The 21,386-nt window shown below is 33.5% G+C and overlaps 1 protein-coding gene across 1 annotated transcript in view; it reads right to left on the bottom strand.

Annotated features, from left to right (window-relative positions):
• Positions 1-21,386, bottom strand: part of LOC110036988 (transcription initiation factor TFIID subunit 1-like) — a 108,495-nt gene that overhangs the window by 31,624 nt on the left and 55,485 nt on the right. The window contains 4 exon segments of the mRNA XM_020741553.1: positions 6,811-7,017; positions 18,815-18,892; positions 19,031-19,240; positions 19,617-19,953. Of these exon segments, the coding sequence (XP_020597212.1) occupies positions 6,811-7,017; positions 18,815-18,892; positions 19,031-19,240; positions 19,617-19,953 (832 nt within the window).

The raw sequence follows: 21,386 nt of genomic DNA, 5'->3' as shown, positions 1-21,386 counted from the left end.
CTACACGAGGAGAATGACGCAAGAGTGTCCTGTCAAGTAGCATGGGCGAAGAGAAGATGCAGTAATGGATTTTTTCATCTCGTGAGAACCGATGAAGAAAAATTCCCATAAGTTGAACCACTAACCAAATGGCCATCATTTTCCTTATTTTGCTTTATGAGTAGGATTTAGATTGAGTTTGAGTATTCGTAGTATGTTGCTTGGAATATGGTTAGGACACATTTCGGTTTTAGTTTATGCAATAGAGATTATTCTCTCCAATTTGTTCTTGTCAGAGTATTGTATCATTTGATCTTTTTTTCATGTGGTGTGCCTATAGCCTAATGGATCTAGGTAGTGATCTGTCGTAGATGTTTGTTGAGCCGCTATGGCATCGATTTTTTAGCCTACCTACAATTTTCTTGTTCTGATTTTTTATCTCGTGAGAACCGATGAAGAAAAATTCCCATAAGTTGAACCACTAACCAAATGGCCATCATTTTCCTTATTTTGCTTTATGAGTAGGATTTAGATTGAGTTTGAGTATTCGTAGTATGTTGCTTGGAATATGGTTAGGACACATTTCGGTTTTAGTTTATGCAATAGAGATTATTCTCTCCAATTTGTTCTTGTCAGAGTATTGTATCATTTGATCTTTTTTTCATGTGGTGTGCCTATAGCCTAATGGATCTAGGTAGTGATCTGTCGTAGATGTTTGTTGAGCCGCTATGGCATCGATTTTTTAGCCTACCTACAATTTTCTTGTTCTGATTTTTTATCTCATGAGAACCGATGAAGAAAAATTCCCATAAGTTGAACCACTAACCCAAAAGCCATTATTTTCCTTATTTTGCTTTATGAGTAGGATTTAGATTGAGTTTGAGTTTTCGTAGTATGTTGCTTAGAATATGGTTAGGACACATTTGGGTTTTAGTTTAAGCAATAGAGATTATTCTCTCCAGTTTGTTCTTGTCAGAGTGTTGTATCATTTGATCTTTTTTCTCGTGGTGTGCCTATAACCTGATGGATCGAGGTAGTGATCTCCCATAGATATTTGTAGACCTACGCCACCGATTTTTTAGCCTACCTACAATTTTCTTATTCTGATTTGTTGTCCAGCCATCAAGTGCATCGATTGCTTAGTCGTCATCATCTTGTCTACTTACCTTTCTCGTCCTACAACCTATTTGACCACTCTTTTAATTGTCCCAAACCATCTAGAAATCCTAGCTCGGTGTCAAATGCTATTTAACAATAGTCCTAAATACTATTTTGGGTTAGAACCAGAATTAGTTTTTTTTTTTTTTAGATTGAAAGAAGGCCTACTTTGTTGGCCGAAGTACATGGACTTTCAAAAAAGAAACGGGGGTTAATACTGAAAGGTGCTTGGAGTATTGAAAACAATATAGAAAAAACTATCCTGAACTCGGACAACAAACTAATATTGCTAAAATAAAGAGATGAGTAACCCTAAATACAAAGAAATCTGAACAAACTACAAACAACCTATCTATCAATAACATGGTCGACCAAGGACTTGGTGTTATCTTATAGCAGCCTTTAAATGACTTCTACCGCATGGATTAAAGTCTGATTAATGTATCATCCATCGCTCTTATAAATCCAGCAAAAAAGGTTATGGCGGACAATTGTAAGCTTAAAACCAAGCTACAATGTAATTGGCCCATCCTTTTCGAGAGACTCCAGTATCATATTAGTATAAAAGTGAAGAAGGGTGATGTGGGAGTGACTAGAGAACATTTTTCGCAACCATTCTTGGACCAGTCGACCATACATTTAAGTGGATTTCCCTCCTAATGGGAGTGAGGTCCACTCCTACCCTAAATCTATAAATATGTTGTTTTTTGTCTTTTTGGGTCAAATTTCTCTCAAGACAGTTGTCAGCGACCGCTTTCCGTGCGCGAGTGTTGTACCCAAGGAATTGGATGGTGCTCCGGTTGAATCTCTCGCCTGTGGTGATGTTTATCTTCTTGACTCCCACATCTTCCCACGACGCTCCCAGACATCTTCCAACGCTGCAGCTTCCCGAACAGCCTTGAAGTTGTCTTCCCCTGCAATTCTTGGCCTTCCAGTAGCCATCCTTCCGCTCACCTTCCTGTCGCTTTCAGGAAGAACACACTCCTTCCAACTTGTTGTCTTCATCCAGAACCCACACTCCTCTCATTCCGCCATATTGTCGGCAACCCCAAATCAACCACACTTTTGTTGTTGATGCTGCTACAAACCGGCCGCATTCTTCCTACATCATGTTGGTCAGCCATTCTACATCAACTCTTGTGGCTTGCACGCAGTCCACACGTTTGGAAACCACTGTTGAGCAGTTTTTGCTTGTCAACTGCCTCATCCACCACTCCACCACCTTTTATGCCTTTGTCAACCACCAACACCACCCCCTGATCCAACAATAGTTTGAATGTGTCGTGTCTGTTGTTATTTCAGATTTTTGGGTGTCATGTTAATGTATTTTTCTATTCAAGAGTGTTGGTTGTAACATTTTATTTGTTTTTATTAATATTATTTGATTTTCTTGTTGTGGTTCAGGTTAACTCCGGTATCAAGGTGACATCTGATTCCAATTATTTTAAGCAAACCTGCAAACTAGAGTATAGAATGGAATTCCAATAAAAATAAGCAAAACTACTCTTTGCACTTTAAAGATTGTTCAAGAGAGTTATCTTTATATTCTAGATGTCTAATGATTAAAGCCGGTGAAATCATAGATTGTTCAAGAGAGTTATCTTTATATTCTAGATGCCTAATGATTAAAGTCGGTGAAATCATAAAAAAAAGGAAACTGAGATTCATTTTCCAAATAAAGGCATCCATGCTACGAGCAAATACAGATAAAACAATATTGCCAACAAAGTTCAACTTTAATAGAGATAGATCACCAAAAAAGCCAAAACCTTCACTGATTTAAAAAGTATCATTTTAATAAAATGAACTGACACTTATAACCCACCATAGGAGCTAAAACATTAATACAGATAGACCACCAAGAAAAAGCCAAAACCTCCACTGATTCAAAAAGTATCATTTTAATAAAATGAACTGACACATATAACTCACCATAGGAGCTACAACTGGGCCAGATGGTGAAGGCACGGGAGAGTAAAATCATTGGCCATTGTTTTAGAGGCAGCATGTTCCACATAAGGAAGTTAAAATTGAGCAATAAGATGGACAGGCCAGTTAGGTTGACTTAAAAGATTGAATTATATCAAAGAGTCTCGGAAAGTGGAGCTAAATAACCTGGTAAGGAAGATGAAACTATTTCGAGGGCTCCTAGCCTAAGGGAAAACTTGTCTTTTATAAGTCTAAGGCCATTTTTGTCATTTATTATTATTATTATTGGGTATGAATAGGAATGTTATGTCTAGGGTTAGGGGATAAGCATGAGATTCAATTGTGAGTCTAAAATTAGGTTTTGGGAGAGTCGTAGGTACTTATCTTTGTGTTCCTGTTGATTTGTTGGATTATTACAATAAAATTTGTGTTTGAGCTAATTTTTAAGAAAATCTGTGTTGATTTCTACACTGAATCGTATTCAAAATCACTTGAGGGAAAGTGGTAGCGTCAAGATTTCCCAATTTTAAAGAAGTCACGAAGAAGTGTAACAATGATATTCAATAGCATATTGATCAGGAATGTTTGTTATGGATCTGATTGATTATTGTGAAGATCCATTGATGAATTATCTTCATTCCAAAACTGAGTTATAAATTCGCTATCTTACCCATATCATATATTACATCATGAAAAAAATGAGTTCTATAGCCACTCAAAGGAATTTAATCAAATGGATCGAATTTTTTATACTAAAAAGTAACTATAATGCTCTTGCTAAAACAACAAAAACAAACTACGAAGAATTTAATAGAACTCATCAAATAGGACATGACATAAACATAGGCGTATTTGCCTCTAATAATTGAACCGGGCTATTAACCCTAAAATGGATCAAACCAAGCATAACAACCCCAAAGCCAAGCCCTCCCTTTGCACGAATCGCTCTAGGTTGTCTCCACCCCTTTTAAATCACGCAAATCACATGACCTTCCCTCTCTTATTTCTGTCTTTGCTCACCGTATAAGGATCGAGTGATCGGGCAATGCATGCCTCTCCTCTGCGGCTGCTATGCCTCTTTGATATAACGTCATTTAATGAGTTTTACATAGATTTGATGTTTTGAATTTAACATTTCAAGCTAGATAAATGATACTTATTAAGAATAAATGCATTGTAGGTCATCAATCCTGTTAAACTTGTGTTGTAGAGAACATATAAATTTATTATGATGATAAATAATATTGTATATGTGCATGTGTGCACGTGCGAATTTATTTTAGGATATTATCAAGTAGAAATAAATGAATAGTGAGTAAAGCATAGGAAGTGTGACTATACCGATATGATTCAAGTCGATTCTTCATAAAAATAACAGCACAAAAAACAAAAATAATACTTCAGAAATACCAAACAGCACAACACAAATATATAAATATAAGCACATACAATTCGAGAGGTAGGCGATCTCTCTCAATTACTACAATTTGAGAGGTAGAAAATCTCTCCCAAACTCTAAAATTAAAACTCAAGACACAATCTTCTACATATCCTTAATCCTAAACATATTAGCTCTATTCATACTAAACAATAACAAATGACCAAGGACTAAAGTGCCCTTAAGCGCACAAAAGATAAAAGTGTCCTTAGGCTAAGCATAGGCGTAACAATACTCCTCTTCCAAAAATGCACAGTCCTTAAGGTGAAAAAAATTGCTAATAGAATAGGTTTATCGCTAGGTTCGTTAGGCGCGTGCAACTGGACTGGATTAGAACACCTGTACCGCAAGCTCCACCTCGATTTGATTGCATCTATACTGCTCAAATATGTCATTAGCTATTTGTATCCTGTAGTCGCGATCCCACCATTGGCCCCATACGCCGCGATTAAGAGAAAAGGTCAAGCTCTGACGCAATCCCGTTGTTGGCCCTTGGAAGCCGCAATCCTGACATTGACGACCCCGCTGGCTCCAAATAGTGACTATATCGCAATAAAGAATCAGATGCTATCGTGGTTCCATCTTTTCTTCCCGGCTACCCTAATCATGGTTGTCTTGCACGGTCCGTCATCGCCTTCCAAGCAAGTTGGCATCACATCACTCTAAGCTATGATTTTGTTGTTTCACAGTTGGTGTGAATCACGACTGTATCGTGTCTCACTGTACACCGCAATCTTGTGTTTCTACCCAGCTACCATCAATTGTGACTGTATCGTGCGTTTCAACCACAAAGGACGATGTAGGCTTTCATCCCCAACAGTTAACCTCTATGTCGCGATCCTGATGTTTTCTTTTCAGGATCGAACGCTCTAATATCACTTTGATATGATCCAAGTTGCTTTTTCACATAATATAGGGCACAAAATATCTTTATTTTAGAAACACCATACAAAACAACACAAATACATAAAGATAAGCACTTACAACTTGAGACGTAAGTGATCTCTCCCAATTCCCTACAATTTGATAGATGAAATCTCTCACAAATCCTAAACCTAAGACTCAAGGCACAATCTTTCACATAACCCAAACCCTAAACATATTAGCCCTATTTAATCTAAAATAATAATAAATGACCAAAGACTAAACTACCCATAGGCGCACAAAAAATAAAATTGCAATTAAACTAGGCACCAACGTAACATATACATGATGTGGTGGCATATGATGTCAACACAAAGATGTATGGATGTTTACCACACAAGATTATAGGCATAATGGTCATGAAGATTTCTTACGCTCTTCCTCTCAAGCTATCATACTTCAAACTTGACAACTGAATGACTTTCATCACACTGCTAGTATTACTAACTACTGCTTCTTTTATTATTCATATTTGACATTCCAGTGCATTGTTCATGTTTTAATAGATAAAAGTTATATTTTATGCTTGAATTATAAAACTCACTCATTATAGGTTTTCTCAAAGCAGTTTCTTCCAACGTACGTGGAAGCCCATCATCACGGAAGCAAAATTTTTAGATGTAGAATTTGTTTTAAATTTCTTAGTTTTGTAAGAACTCAATTGTATTTCTATCGGGTTTTGGGCAATTCGCTTGTAAAATTTTGTTCTTGTTCCTTCTTAATTACTTTTGTAATCCCTTTCATGATGTATTAATGTATAACCACCATTTATGGAGTGAAATGATATTTACTTTTTCGTGCTCTTCCTATTTATGTTACTTATCTATGAACTTTCTTCATATAAGCATCAAATAAGTATATCTCATATTACCTGAATGAACCACCTTTTGGACTCAATGCGTGACATTACCCAAATGTTGTAAATGTGTGTGTGTGTGTGTGAGAGAGAGAGAGTGAGAGAGAGAGAGAGAGAGAGAGAGAGCACAATATCATAATCAAGCAAATTAACTAGAAATTATGGACAAGAGCTTAATTCAACATAAACAATTGTATTTTTTTTTTTTAAATTAGAATTCTCAGACTGTTACAAATCACAACCAAGGATGTGATCTTATTTAATTTATTTCTCTTTCATGTCTACCTCTCTAAATTAATGCATAACGGAAACACAAGGCTTCTCTGTAATTATGCAAGAAGCATTACAAGACAAGTTGCTAGTAACGTATGGCTAATACAACTTTTATCAAAGAAACAAAATTCAAATTCAGACAAATACCTTTTGCTAACAGCTTCTTAAATTCAAATACTTAAAAAAATACGGAAGAAACTGAAGATTTTAGTAAAAAAAAATTAATCTATCTGATCACAAGATAGAGCAATACCTGATTAGTACAAGCAACAAAGTTGCTTGTCAGATTCCATGAAGTTATCTGCAACTCTCTTTCAATATGAGAGGCAGCAGCCAGAGTTATAGCTTCGTATGGAAGTTGGTTCATTGCAGAAGACAGCCCAACAGGATTAGTAAGCCGGTTTATTCCTAGGCGTTTCAGACGGTAAAGACCTGCTTGCATACTCTCATATGAGCAAACCTGGTGGGTGTTGCCGTGATGGAGGGTAGCAAGGGGAGAAGAAACAAAACATCAGTACAAGTGAAAAAGTGGGGAAATTATCAGCAATCAAAAAAATCAAGTGATTTCTACAGCAAAAGATGGATAAATATTCTAGCAAACAACGCAAATGACTAATGCGGATGGCTAAGATAAATGCACTTTATGAATATTATGGGAAAATTAATATAACTAAAAAATGAGAAATAAAATGGAAAATATAATTAAATAATTTAACCATATACAATAAAGGGTAAAAAAATATGCCCACACAAAGAACATATAAAATACAATCAGAGGATAAGCATTTGAGGTAAACATAAGATTATATAGATAGAAATTGTTAAAAATGATTAGCAAGGAAAATATTTAATATCTTAAACATTCAACAGAAACAAATGGTAAAATATGCTCCATAAAGCATACCCCAACAAGTTGGCACAAAGTAAAAGACGATGAAAAATTGTTGATAACGTAAATTAGATGAATTAACATCCACGCTCAATCATTCAAGAAAACTATAAACAAAAGACAAATGTTAAGTACATATATAAAGTTTAAGCTCAATCATTCAAGAAAACTATAAACAAAAGATAAATGTTAACTACATATATAAAGTTTAAGATCCAATCAAATCTGTCAAAGAGATTCCTTTTTACGTTGACGTAGTATTTCCAGTCAATATAACCATAAACAGAAATGAAAGGCAGATGAGCAGATGAGCAGATAAGAAATCAACCACAAAAGGTATAGCCATGTGCTATAAAAAACTTAGAGTGAAACGAAATTAACAGGAAAAAATTAGAAGACAAAGATACAACAGCACATCCATTACAATTTTTGGTTTCGTATCCCTACCTATATCTCAGTAATGAGCATATCCATTTATTGATGCATAAATCATGACCAAGCTCCATATTAACATTGAAGAGATTGATCTGTGCTTAGATTGGTATTCGAAGTTATTCCATCTGAAACTGAGATTCTTTAAATTTATTTTATAAAAAGCCTCCTTTGCATGGAGGAGCTCATCATATCCCGAGGAATCACTTTTAGAAGATTTTATCTTTGTGGAAGTTGAAGACCTATAGTGAAATGGTTGACTTAAACTTTCAGAAGGTTTACATAGCACATATTAATCAAAATAATGTCTTTTTACAGCTGTCTTTATTCCCCTTCATGCAAATTCTTACAAGAATGCTGGTAATCAAAACAGCCCATTCTATTTCAAATTTCAATGCCAATAGAGAAGGTTGATCCAGATGGCAAACAATTCTTCAAAATTACAATGACTTCCAAATATGTTTCGTCGGAATCCAAATATGGTTTTTCTTTTAGACATCATAGTCGGTCATTTCTATATAACAGCCCGTAGTTTCCAATCCGATTATCAATTCTATCGTCAATCTTTTTCTTTTAATTCGAGCACACACCCAAATGCGCTGAGCAACATATTTGGAAGTCAGTATTTTATGAAAATGAGATAAAGCAATCAACTAATAGCCTAAACGGGCTGCAGATAGGCACAATAATAATTGCTTCTTCTATCGTCAATCTTTTTCTTTTAATTCGAGCACACACCCAAATGCGCTGAGCAACATATTTGGAAGTCAGTATTTTATGAAAATGAGATAAAGCGATCAACTAATAGCCTAAACGGGCTGCAGATAGGCACAATAATAATTGCTTCTTCTACCATGCATTCTTCAGCTGTTGTGGTTTTCTCTCCTACTAGCAAAATGATTCTTCCACATTTGAAAACTCTGATAAAACAAATCACTTTCATCGGTAGCCAATTCTAAAAGTTCTTCACACTTTCTGTACCATGCTTCACGAAAAGGCTAATTTCCAATCTGGCTCTCGTGGCATACAAGCACATCGGTAGTATATTCTTTGACAAATCTTTCTCATGGCATTCCTCCAATTGTGTAGCCCTCACCCAAGCTGGAAGACCTTGTATTGCTTCCGCTACCCCTTCAACTTAGCTATTCTTCCGAATAGATTCTCTCACTGGAAAGATTGTCAGCTGCTCGGTTCCTTTATCTAAAAATCTATTACTAATGAAAAGCAAAGATGCAAAATTCTATTGAAAATAAAAATAATGGAATCAACCAATCATGATGGTCCATTTAGGATAGCTGCAGCAGTTTGTACAAGTAATATAGAATTATTGTGGAAAAAAAATTAGAATCGCTATTGTTACTATTTTTTTTTTCCTTCTAAAAAGTCATATAACCTTTTCTTAAATATATCCCACTAGCAAATTTAGTAGTGAAAAACTAATTCTCAAAGCAAAATTTATCTTAAATACAGAAAAAAGGTAGAAATCAAACATAACTTGGCATCTTTACGAAAAGTGAATGAGTGAGTTACCATAAATGAGCCCTAAATTTACTACTCATCTCAAAGATTCACGTGTTCCTACGCTTACAAGGTTGAGAACACCAAAATTGCTAAATAATATGCAAGAAAAAAATTGTCATCCGCTACATGTGATAGCAAATAATTTACTAAAGTTAATTAAAACTTTTATTATTCATTATTTATGAATTATTAATAATCCAATAAAATAAGAATCTAAACCGATTGTCGTCAGCTCAATTAAACTAATGCTAGTTGGTTCACTATTAAGAGAGGATTGCCTGCAGTCTCATGAGGCAAACTGAGGAACCAAGGGGGACGATAGAGAAAAAAGAGAGGAGAAGGAGACAGAGGGATTGGTCCTCAATGCAAAACTGAGATGGAGAACAAACAAGAGAGACGAGGCACGTGCAAGCGGGAAGAGGCGCACATGCAGCACTAAGTAAATGTGAGGCGAAAGCATGTATATGTATGTGCTCTGCGCTGAGTCGGTGTTTTGAGTGATAAGATCTTGCTCGAGCGAACAAGCAAGAACGAAAAAACCAAGAGCTCTTTAAGGTTTGAATGACTTACCCTAGGTCAGAGTTGCACCAATTTGGAAGAGGAAGAAGTCCAGGGTTTAGTTTTATGAAAGAAAACTAATTAAAATGTTCAAATAAGATTTTTGAGCATTTGAGCCAAGCTCAACAAGGATTTTTATATTATATTTTGCAATTGAAACATAAACCTAAATGCTAATTTTAAAATTACTCGGCCCTTTTTATGAAAGAGTTTGACTTGAATAATATTGATGCGGGACGCACCTTTCCCATATGCACAGAACTCCCGCAATCATAAATTCTTTGGTTAATACAATATGTCAACTATTGCCTGAGGTGAAAAGGTGCATATTCACCCTTTACCGATACTTCCATATCGGCACAGCACTTAGTGATCCAAATTTCACAACTGGTGTGGTAGGGTGCCTACTCACCCCTGATAGATACTTTCTTATTGACATAGTTTATTGATCTAAATTTCACGATCGTCTGAGGTGGTAGAAAAAAAACTCTCGTGCGTGAACACATTAACATCCCCTTCGAGCACTATAAGAGGGTGAACACCACACGCATACAAGCATTCACGTATACAATATTTCAAACTTCATATCATAAATTATCTTCTTATGTGATAATTTACATTCATCTACTAAGGAATAAATGTATGTTTACTAGAATCAAAAGGACATGCAAGAATCGAATAACTTCATCGGTAAAACATTATGCAACAGTTTATACAAAATTGCTCATATACACACTTCTAACCTAACAATATGAAGATATCACTGGTAGTCTAAGCCCTGAAGAAATACAACATGAATGTGAAAAACCAAAATAAATAATACAATCAGGAAGTAAGAAAAATAACTGAAATGAGGAAAACCAATTACACCTCAAGCACAAAAAAATTTCTTTGTCTTTTAATTTGATTGTTACACAATCTAAATCATTGGTAATTTTTCATAATATTCTTGTTTTGATATGTGCCAATTTATAATTAAATTGAGTACAAATAAATTTTCAATTAAACACTTAATTTATTGATGTCGTAAACTTTCTTCTTTCTCCTCCAAATCTAATTATTCTACTCTCTAATTTCTATTTTTAATTAGCATAAAAACATAAATTAACACTAAATTACAAATTTCAAATAACATACTAAAAAAATCTACTCAAATAAACCCTAACCTTCTTATATATGCTCAGTTCAGTGCCTCCAGCCTGCAAAGCTACTTGGTTCAACAACAACACGCCAAGCTTCCTCTTCAACTTTATCTTAGTGCATAGGACCCTACTCGCCTGCACATTGTAGCCCCAACTACACGTGTTGACTCACTGGCTTATCAACTGCAAGCAAATCCTTCACCGTGACTTCATCTCTCTCGTGGCCTATATCATTCCTCCTAAAAACAACATCAAATCTCCTTGTTTTTTCAATGTTGTCTCCCAAGTTCGACACCCACAGGAAAAGCCACTGACAGTAGGTAGCCCCGCAAGCAGGGTGTCACCTCTCCTTAGCACAGAATGAGCGACTTCAGCTTCGACTCCCTTCTTCGTGAGCCCACGAGCACTCGCACAGATTGCATGGACTTAATCTTCTTCATCTTTCTTCTCCTCACTCGTCACTTCTCTGCCTCTTAGGTTCGCCTAGCCTTTTAATTAGAAAGACAACGTATCTGCCTTCCCCGTCAAAATCGTCATGAACATTTTTTATAACAGACATAACAATCAATTTTATTTATTTATTTATTTTTACATTTAATACAACATAGTTGTCTGAGAGCCTTTATCTCTTTTCCTTTTTATTTTCAACATGTTTTAATCTTTTGATTCTTTCCATTATGGCTCTTTCCCATTTTTTTAATTTTTTTAATTTTAGTTTTTATCTAGAGGACTTTTATATATGATGTGTTAGGGTTTTTTATTTTTATTTTTTTGCTATTTTGATGAATTTGAGGGACATTTCTTTGATTTTTGCCCTTCCAAAAGATTTATACTCTTCGAAATGTTTTATCTTCCTTTTACAAGTGGTGTATTTGTATCCTGCTTAGGAACGCGTGGTGGAAGTGTAAACCTCCTCGTTGCTCGTATCTCACCGCTTCACCATCCAACTTGTTGATTTCAACCCGGATGGCCGCCGCAACGTCAACATACTACCCAATAAAAAATTTATTCCCGCAATCTCTTACAACCACCGTCGACCACGCATATTAGACTTCCCATGCTATTCCACAACTAACTCTCTCTGAAATTCATAACCCGAATACATTCTAAGAGCCTTAGAACGGTATGAAATATGTTAGAGCTTAGCGAATAGAAAATTATTAAAATGTTTGAATTAACCATAATTTTCTATAAGAAAATTATAATACTTTACTGCATAAAAATGGGTTGGTTTTTCTTGAGATTCAAGCAAGTCAATGCATATAAATTAATTAGGGATAATGTAAAAAGGATTTCCAAATATTTTATGAACTTTTCATTTATATATTGCAAACCACAAGGTTGTCACTATAAAAATGGAGAAGTGTCACAAAACTTTTTTGAGCATCGCACTTAATAACGTAAGGCATTTAGAAGCATCAGATCGAAATTAGTATATATATATGTATTTCATATCATTGCAAAACATAATAGATCATTGCGAGGCTATTTCATCCTGCAAATCACATTTTTGGTATCTAAGATTACCTGAAGAGATATTGAACTATACTTCTCTAGAACTTTCTCCTTGGGAAGCAAAGTAGGCTACTTATTTCCAATGACATCAAATATCATTGTATTTGTTTTCACGACCAAGTTTGAGACTTGTAATTAATCAAAATGAGAATAGTGGTGGGAACTAAATTTTCGATATTTGTCTATAATTTAACAAATGAAAATAGCCTAGGAAGACTTAGGAAGAATTGGGCTTATTGTATAAAAAATGATCTTAATTTATTAGAACTAAATGAAAAAAATATGACACTCAATAGGACGCACTCAATAGGACGCAATTGAGAAAAAGTATTCATGTAGCTAACCCCACATAGTGGGATTAAGACTTTGTTATTGTTGCCTACAATTTAACAAACGAAAGAGTCACTAAACAAATGAAAATAGCCTAGGAAGACTTGTGCTTATTGTATAAAAAGTGATCTTAATTTATTATAACTAAATGAAAATATGACACTAAATAGGACGCAATTGGGAAAAAGGATCCATGTAGCCAACCCCACATAGTGAGATTAATACTTTGTTGTTGTCTACAATTTAACAAATGAAAGAGTCACTAATCAAATTAAAATTAAAGAAAATATTTAAAACTACCTCGTTATCAGTTGACAACATCTTCTATAAATGTGCTCTTCTAATACTTATCGTTAATCAATTGATTAACTTGAGAATTTAGTTTAAAATAACAATGAGCTAAACAAATCTGTGAATACGCATACTCATAAACCACAGTAAAACAAGAAAAAACAAAAATAATATGCATGCCAAGCTTTAAATAAAATAAAAATATTTGATGAAATTCAAAGAATATTATTATATCAATAAATACAATTTAACAAATGAAAGAATCACTAATCAAATTAAAATTAAATAAATATATTTAAAAGTACCTTGTTATCGAATGACGGTGTATTCTATAAATGTTCTCTTCTAACACTTGTCTTTAATCACACGATTAAACTGAAAAGTTAGTTTAAAATAACAATGAGCTAAACAAATATGCAAATATGCATACTCATAAACAATAGAAAATCAAGAGAAAAGAAACAATATGCATGCAAATAAAGCTTTAAATAAATCAACAAAAACATTTGTTGATATTCAAAAAATCATACTATATCAATAGTGTATCAATATTATTGTATATTTATATAAACGTCACAAGAGCATCATCTAAAATTTATGTCAATTAAGACTATCAATATCAATATCATTTCCCATATACGAGCACGGGTACCTTAGTGTTCTCCACTAATACCGACAAGAAGTGACTCAATCATAGTCAGTCATGCACATACAAGCATTTTATCAAACAATATACTCATAAAATATTTAAATAGTATTGTGCGCACATTATTCATATAATATAAATAAAGATCCACTAGAATTCAAAATCATGAGTTTATAGAAATTTCAGTATAACTAAAGATAGTATCAATATTTGTATTTGATATAAAATAAGTAAAATATCACCACAGTATAAAAATATGAGTACTCACCTCGATATTGATTAATTTATTATTTTAATTTGTCTTAACGTCGACCCTTCTAAAATTAAAAATCTAAAATAAATATGATATTCATATTAAAATTTAAATTTATTCATTATGTTATAACAAATTTAATATTTTAAATTATTTTAATTAGCCAAAAATTTCATTCTTTTACTCTATATAATCCAATTTATATTTCCATTACATATATATATATATATACATATACATATATATATACACACATATATATATATATATGTATATATATATATATACATATATATATATACATTTGTGTGTGTAATTAAATCAATTAATAAAAATTACCTTGCCTCTTTTTGACGAATCGCACGAGGGAACACCCTTGAAGCTGCTGCTCTACTTCTTTTTCTTCGTGCACAACAAGGCTCAGCTCGGCTGCATGCTGCAAAGCTTCTACACGAGATTTGTCTCCTTCCACTCAGCAATTACACCTCTCCTCTTAACTTCTCTTCTTCTTCGACTCGTTCGTTAGGATCAAGTGCGCAAGAATTCCTACACTCGCCTCCTCCGCACAACAGAAGTTTCGCCACCTCCTTCGCTCAACACCGAAGCAGCTTCCTCAGCTTCTCTCTGTCGACGTTGTGGCTCAACCCTAGCGGTGCAACCCTCAACGTTGTCGTTTGACTCTCCTGGTAAGTTCCCACCTCCCTCAAAATAAATTTATAGGCGAACTTACCGGTTCGGTTTCCCAATCTTATCACGTCATCTCCCATTTCTTCGGCTACCCGACTCCTCACTTCTTCATCATTTCCTCTTCCGACTTTTCATTTATTCTTCCCCTGAGTAACTAAAATGGGGCTTTACAATATTCCCAACTATAATGCCCAAAGTTCAAGAAACAAGGTAAAGTTTGACACAATTGAAAAATTACACCAAATTTTCTCATCTCCTGAAATTTAATTGAAATAATTTTATAAAATTCTACGCAAGAAATCTTTCAATTCAATATAAAGCAACATGCATGAATTGTTAACGGATTAGAGAAGATAAAATTTTGAGGTTATACATTTATTTAGCCTAATTAATCCTTAATTAATTTCATTAATCCTGTATCTCTCGCATGTGCATTATTCATAATCGACCTATCTTGCGAATCTCAGTTGTTAGATAATGTAAATGGCTTTAGGGTTTCCTTAAGTGTCGTGTCCCACTCATTTCTATAAAATCCTCCTCGATGAAGCTACAGTCACTCGGGCCACTGTAGCACAGAGCGAACAAGTGACACAAGCAAGCCGCGCACACGATGTGTTGTCGCAGCCTGCGATTTAGGGTTTTGGGGTGATTCAAGCTTTGAATGATATGATTTTCATGCTTTCTAATATATATATGAACAAATTATAAAATGCAATGTATCATGTATATTAGAGCAATCTAGTAAGATTAATTTATTACCCATTGGGACTTGATTAATAAAATTATGATGAGTGCTGGCAAGAGTTGGTATGACCAGATTATCAGTCTCTCTTGCACCTCAGCCGACCATAAAAGAAGAGACCATAAAAGAATAGGCCAGATTATCAGTCTCTCTTGCACCTCAGCCGACCACAAAAGAAGAGACCATAAAAGAATAGTAGGGGTGAGACAACAACTTGCAAAAATTTCATCCTCCAAATTTTAAAAACAACGAACCACGCGTCACATCCCATCAAGCATTTTCTATCGGATTCCCTTCTACAATTTTGGTTATAGCCTTGTGCCTGAATAGATAAAACTTATTACTTTAAGTTAACTTTAATTTTTATAATTATTAAAACTTTCTTATAATCATTATGTTAAATTTTTCATCTACATTTTATTAATTAATCCTAAATTTTTGACTCTGATATCATTTTTGTCGCGACCTGGCCCAGCGCTTAGAATTAAGACGGTCGAATGGTGGGAACTAATTTTTTTATATTCGTCTACAATTTAACAAATAAAAGAGTCAATAATTAAATTAAAATTAAAGCAATATATTTAAAATTACCTTGTTGAGGGTTTTTCGCATCTTCTATAAAGGTTATATCTACTAATGTTGATTGTTAGTCACTTGATTAATCTAAAAAGTTAGTTTAAATTAACAATAAGCTAAACAAGCCAGTTAAAACTCATACTTATAAACCAGAGTAATACAAGAGAAAAGAAATCAATATGCATACTACTCAAGTTTTTAATAAATCAATAAAAATATTTGATACTACTCAAAGAACCTTAATATATTAGTAGCATATTAATATCATTTTATATCTGCACAACCGTCACAGGAGCGTCGTCTAAAAATAATGTCAATTAAGACATATAAATATCAATATCATTTCTTATATACGTGCACAGATACCTTAGTGTTCTCTCACTAGTACAATTAAGATGTGACTCTATCATAATCAGTTATGCACATACAAGCATTCTATCAAAATCATTATTTACTAAAAATATTTTTTTTGTATCAAATAATATAATTATAAATCATTTAAATAAAATTGTCCACAAAACATTCATATAGTAAGAACAAAGATTTACTAGAATTCAAAATCATGTGTTTACAATAATTTCAATAGTACTAATAGTACTAATAAATACATTTGGTCTAGAAGAAGCAAAATATCACCACAGTTTAAGAACATGAGTACTCAGCTCAATGTCGATGAATTAATAATTTTTAATTTGTCTTAGAGTCGATCCCTCTAAAATTGAAAATCAAAAAAAATATGGTATTCACATTAAAAAATAAATTAATTAATTATGTTATTACAAAATTAATAATTTAATAGTGAGTTGCTCTTCAATGGCCTCGTTCATCAAACAAACAAAGACATGGAAGACAAATTATAAGATTAGTAAAGTAATTTTATCAACGATGCCTTAATATAAAGCACTCCCTTCTTATTTATAAAAGAAATTTGAGAGACCCAATTTTCAAATTAATCAACACATCTAAATAAATTCAATAAAAAGTGTTTATTGTTAACATAAACAATCAAATATCAATCAAATATCATTCTCTTATTTTTGTCGCAATGTTAAAAAAGATAAAAGAATCGAAGAAATATATATATATATAAATAAATCGCTCTGAATTGAGTTCACTTCAAGACGAGTTAGTCAGCTAATTTGACCAAATAACTTGATCACACAACTCAGCCAAGGGAGCTCTGTTAGCCAGTTCAGCCAAAGAGAGCAAACCATCAATTTGCCAGCCATGATAGCAGGCAAATCGAGCCAAAACAACTTAAATAGACCGCACAGCAAGATCTCTAATAATAAAAATAAACTTTATCGATACACCTAATAAGTTAGCAATAGATAGCTTAGAGATCATACAGACAAATAAGGCCCGGAGGCCGCACACCAAGCTATATTGTTCTATATTTGACGTCGTACTATGTATTGTATACATTAAATTTTTTGTGTAGCGTTATATGCATTATGCCTCGGGCAAGCCTCAATTATAAATATAAAGTAACCAGGCAGAAAAAAGAAGGCGGGCTCAAACAGATTTAAAGATTCTTCCTGGAAGATCAATAATAGACCTTAAAAAGTTTCCTCTTACTCTTTCTTTCCTTCCATCCTTCATCTCCATTCACATCTTGGGGCTCTTTCCTCAAATACAGTTTTTTCTTAGGTGGTGTGCATCCACAAACAAATCTAAATCCAAAACCTAACATGGTATTGTATGTTTGCTATGGGAAATGCAGCCACATGGATAAGCAAAAAGTGGAAAGTATTGGCAAAAAGCCACATTGAAGCAAAATATGTGAGATGCTATGAGTGAAAAAACTTCTCAAAGAAAAAAAAGTGGTATCAAGCTTACTACTGAAACTATATTGTAACAACAAAGCAATTACACTAATTTCGGTATAACATGATCAAACAAGACAAGTAGAGATTGATTGACACTTGTCAAAAGAAAAAATTGATTGTGGATCTATCTACACAACTTTGGTTCCCACAATGTAACAAATAATTGATATCCTTACCAAAGGGTTAGTCAGGCCAGATTTGAAACTCCTTGCAAGCAAATTGAGCATTATTGATATATAAATATGCTCCAAAATGCCAGAGTTATGAGAGGCAATCAGGATATGATTAATTTAAAATAAATCAATTATATTTTGAGCAACTAGAATTAATAATATATTTTATTTCTGTTTTTTTTTTTTTATTTGGAGAAATCATGGCCTGATTTGGTTTTAAATGTCATGCATTTTAATCTCCTTTACAGAAATTGTCGTATTAACTTATCATTTGTATTGTGAATAACAATTTTTCAAATCCCTAAAACAGCATATAGAAGTAATAAAAAACAGAGAATCATAGTGCATAGAACATTCGTTCAGTAAATAAAATGGTTTACAATATGTTTATCCCAACTTTCGAAGAGAGTTAAAAAATGGGTTATCCAGGATTTGCACCTCAAACACATGGCATGTATCAAACGCAGATCTCAACAGAAACAATTATCTCAAAAAACAAAACCATGCCAGCTTGGCAGGGCTGGAAAACAAAATTAAATAACAGTAAAAAAAATAGCTTTTTCCGGGAAAATCTATGCACAGACAAAAAAAAAGATATAATCCAAAATATCAGGACATTCATAAAATGCAACAGCATATCAAGTACAAGCAACAGTAAGTTGAAATGACTCACATTCTCTGGAGACAGCATTCTTCTTAACTCTTCCTCAGATGGAATACGAAAATCAATCCTCTTAACCCAAGCTCCTTTCTAAAAATACCTCAAATGCAAAAAAAAAAAAGTAAAAAAAATATTTCACCGAGTAGCACTATAATTAAAAAATAGAATCCAGCTGCTCATGAAACACTTTAGTACTGATGCAAAGTCCGTAGCATAAATTCAGCACACCTTCAAATCCGCACAAAGTTTCAGTCTCTTGCGCATGAAAGCATCTGTAAAGCCAGGAAAAAGTGCACCCAACTCATCAGCACGAACAGATGGAAGGATTCCAGGTTTCTCATTTCTACGAAACTCGCGATACACATATACCAGCATCCGGTTCACAAGATATGAATGAACATTTTTGGACCCTGGAGAAAGTACCTCCATATGTGGTTCCTGCAGCACATGACTGATTAATTTTTATTTCATCCATAATTCTCATGGAATACTTTTGTGGCACTGTATTTATCCAATAGTGTTTTAAATTCCACAAAGCTACCATAAAGAATCAAACAATCAAGATTACAGTTGGTAAGAAATTAGCATATTTTCCATCACAGCAATAAAATCTTTAATGATAAAGTGCTAATGAGATCAAAAACTAAAAAGTCCTATTACTGATATTTAAAAAAAAATGGGAGAAAAAAAGTTTTATCATAAAAAAAATTACAATAAACAAGGAAATACAAACAAAAAAAAAACCTTTAAAAACCAGTGGCACACAAAATAAAGGAGAAAGAATTTGCATTTTATGGGTAAACAAAAACCCTACCTGCTGTCCGACTGCATATAGTCTATCAATGCGTCGAATGGACAGGGCACCTTTTGCTGAACGTACCAAAAGATAGTCTGTCTGGGGCAATTTATGAGGAAAAATAGGAGATCGGTACATGTTATTTTCCAGACAGGATTGGCTGCAACCGGGACCAATATCTCCAAGGAAAGGAGATCTGTCAGAAGGATCAAGTGTAAGCACAGAGCCAAGACCATTGTTTCCATTTCGAAGAGATGAAGCTGTTTGATCATTAGGCGCAAGCTTTTGGTAATAAGTGCAAAATCTAGCCCCCATCCCAACATTTCCGAGTAATAAAGGCCGCTCCTCACAATACCTATTCGCACATGAATAAAACCTTAAAGACCATAGGCATGTAGGTATCAAAATACATAAAACAAACTCAAATAATCTAATGAAGCATCAAAAACCAGTTTTATAAAAGGGCAAAACGCAGAAGCCAAAAGATGACAATTTTATTCATCATTGCAGTCTCATTAGAGTCTGGCATAGGTCAGTGCTTTATCTTTACAAATGAAAGTTGCCAAAATTTTAATAAACAATAAAAACACAAAATATTTACAGCAAAAAAAAAAACATATTTAAATATTTTGATGAGAATAACGCAGATCCGATCAACTCCACGTTTATCCTTCAAACAAATTGACGACCCAAGGAAAACTATTGAACATATCAAAACACTAACATCATCCGGTAAAGAAAAGATATACTCCGTGCTTTAATCAATCAACACTGAAGTATGAAGAAGAAAGTCATGTTACCCGGCCATTGCCAGGTACATATTTTGTAATTCCAAATAATCAAGGCAATTTCACTACTTGAAAAATACAAGTACCTGCTGGTTAAATGCATTGATAAAAGCTATATAAGAATTACGTCTCCATAGAATGAAACTCATAAAAATCAGGTGTATTAAAAAAATTTGTAACTGTTAACCAAGCTTTAATAGAAACTAACAATAATTTCAATTAAATAAGAATATCAAGGTAATGACCTCTTAAAAAACGAGATCATCCATAGGTTCAGCTAAAAGAAAAAAAAAATTAGCTTTGCAGTATATTTTAAACTAATTGGCCAAACTACTTGATGTTCTTGCATAGAAATTTAAGATTTATAATTTAAAAAGATATATTTTTCATCAAACATTATATAAAGGAAATATATAATATCTAAAAACAGCAATATTTTTACGTTGTTTTTTGAAGGAATGCAATTAAAAATAATTCCCTTCCTTTTTATTGGAGAATTTCCTTCCTTGATTACAAAGATTATATTTCTTAATTCTTTATTTTTTATAACTCATTAGCCTAAGAAGTTTGTTTTTGCAACCAATTGCTAAGATTCAATGAAAATCATATTACCAAAACTTCTATTTCAAATTCTAAAGGCAAGGTAAATGTTTACCAAAAGCAGCATTGATTTAGTTTTAACGCCATCATGATTTAGGATCATGCACAACAAAGGCAACAAAAAAAGTCCGACAACTTTTTCAATATAGTAAATGGAAATAAAATCAAACTCAAAAGTAATTTCTAGTTCTTGGGTAACTGTTTGGCTAAAATACGAGTACAAGTTCAAATTGGCTTGGATATAACTAATACATATAGTACAGCCTCATAGACCCATAGTGATATAATCCAGGACATGAAGTCAAAAGTATGTGAAGATAATTTCAAAGAGCAGCATTTACTTACATACCACTAGGGCTGCAAACAAACTGAGCCAAGTCGAGCAGAGTTGTGTTCAAGC

This window comes from Phalaenopsis equestris, unplaced genomic scaffold (assembly GCF_001263595.1).
Source record: "Phalaenopsis equestris unplaced genomic scaffold, ASM126359v1 Scaffold213678, whole genome shotgun sequence".
Classification (NCBI taxonomy): Eukaryota; Viridiplantae; Streptophyta; class Magnoliopsida; order Asparagales; family Orchidaceae; genus Phalaenopsis; species Phalaenopsis equestris.
Note: the sequence above shows the minus strand (reverse complement) of the source record. Positions and strands in the feature narration are given on the sequence as shown.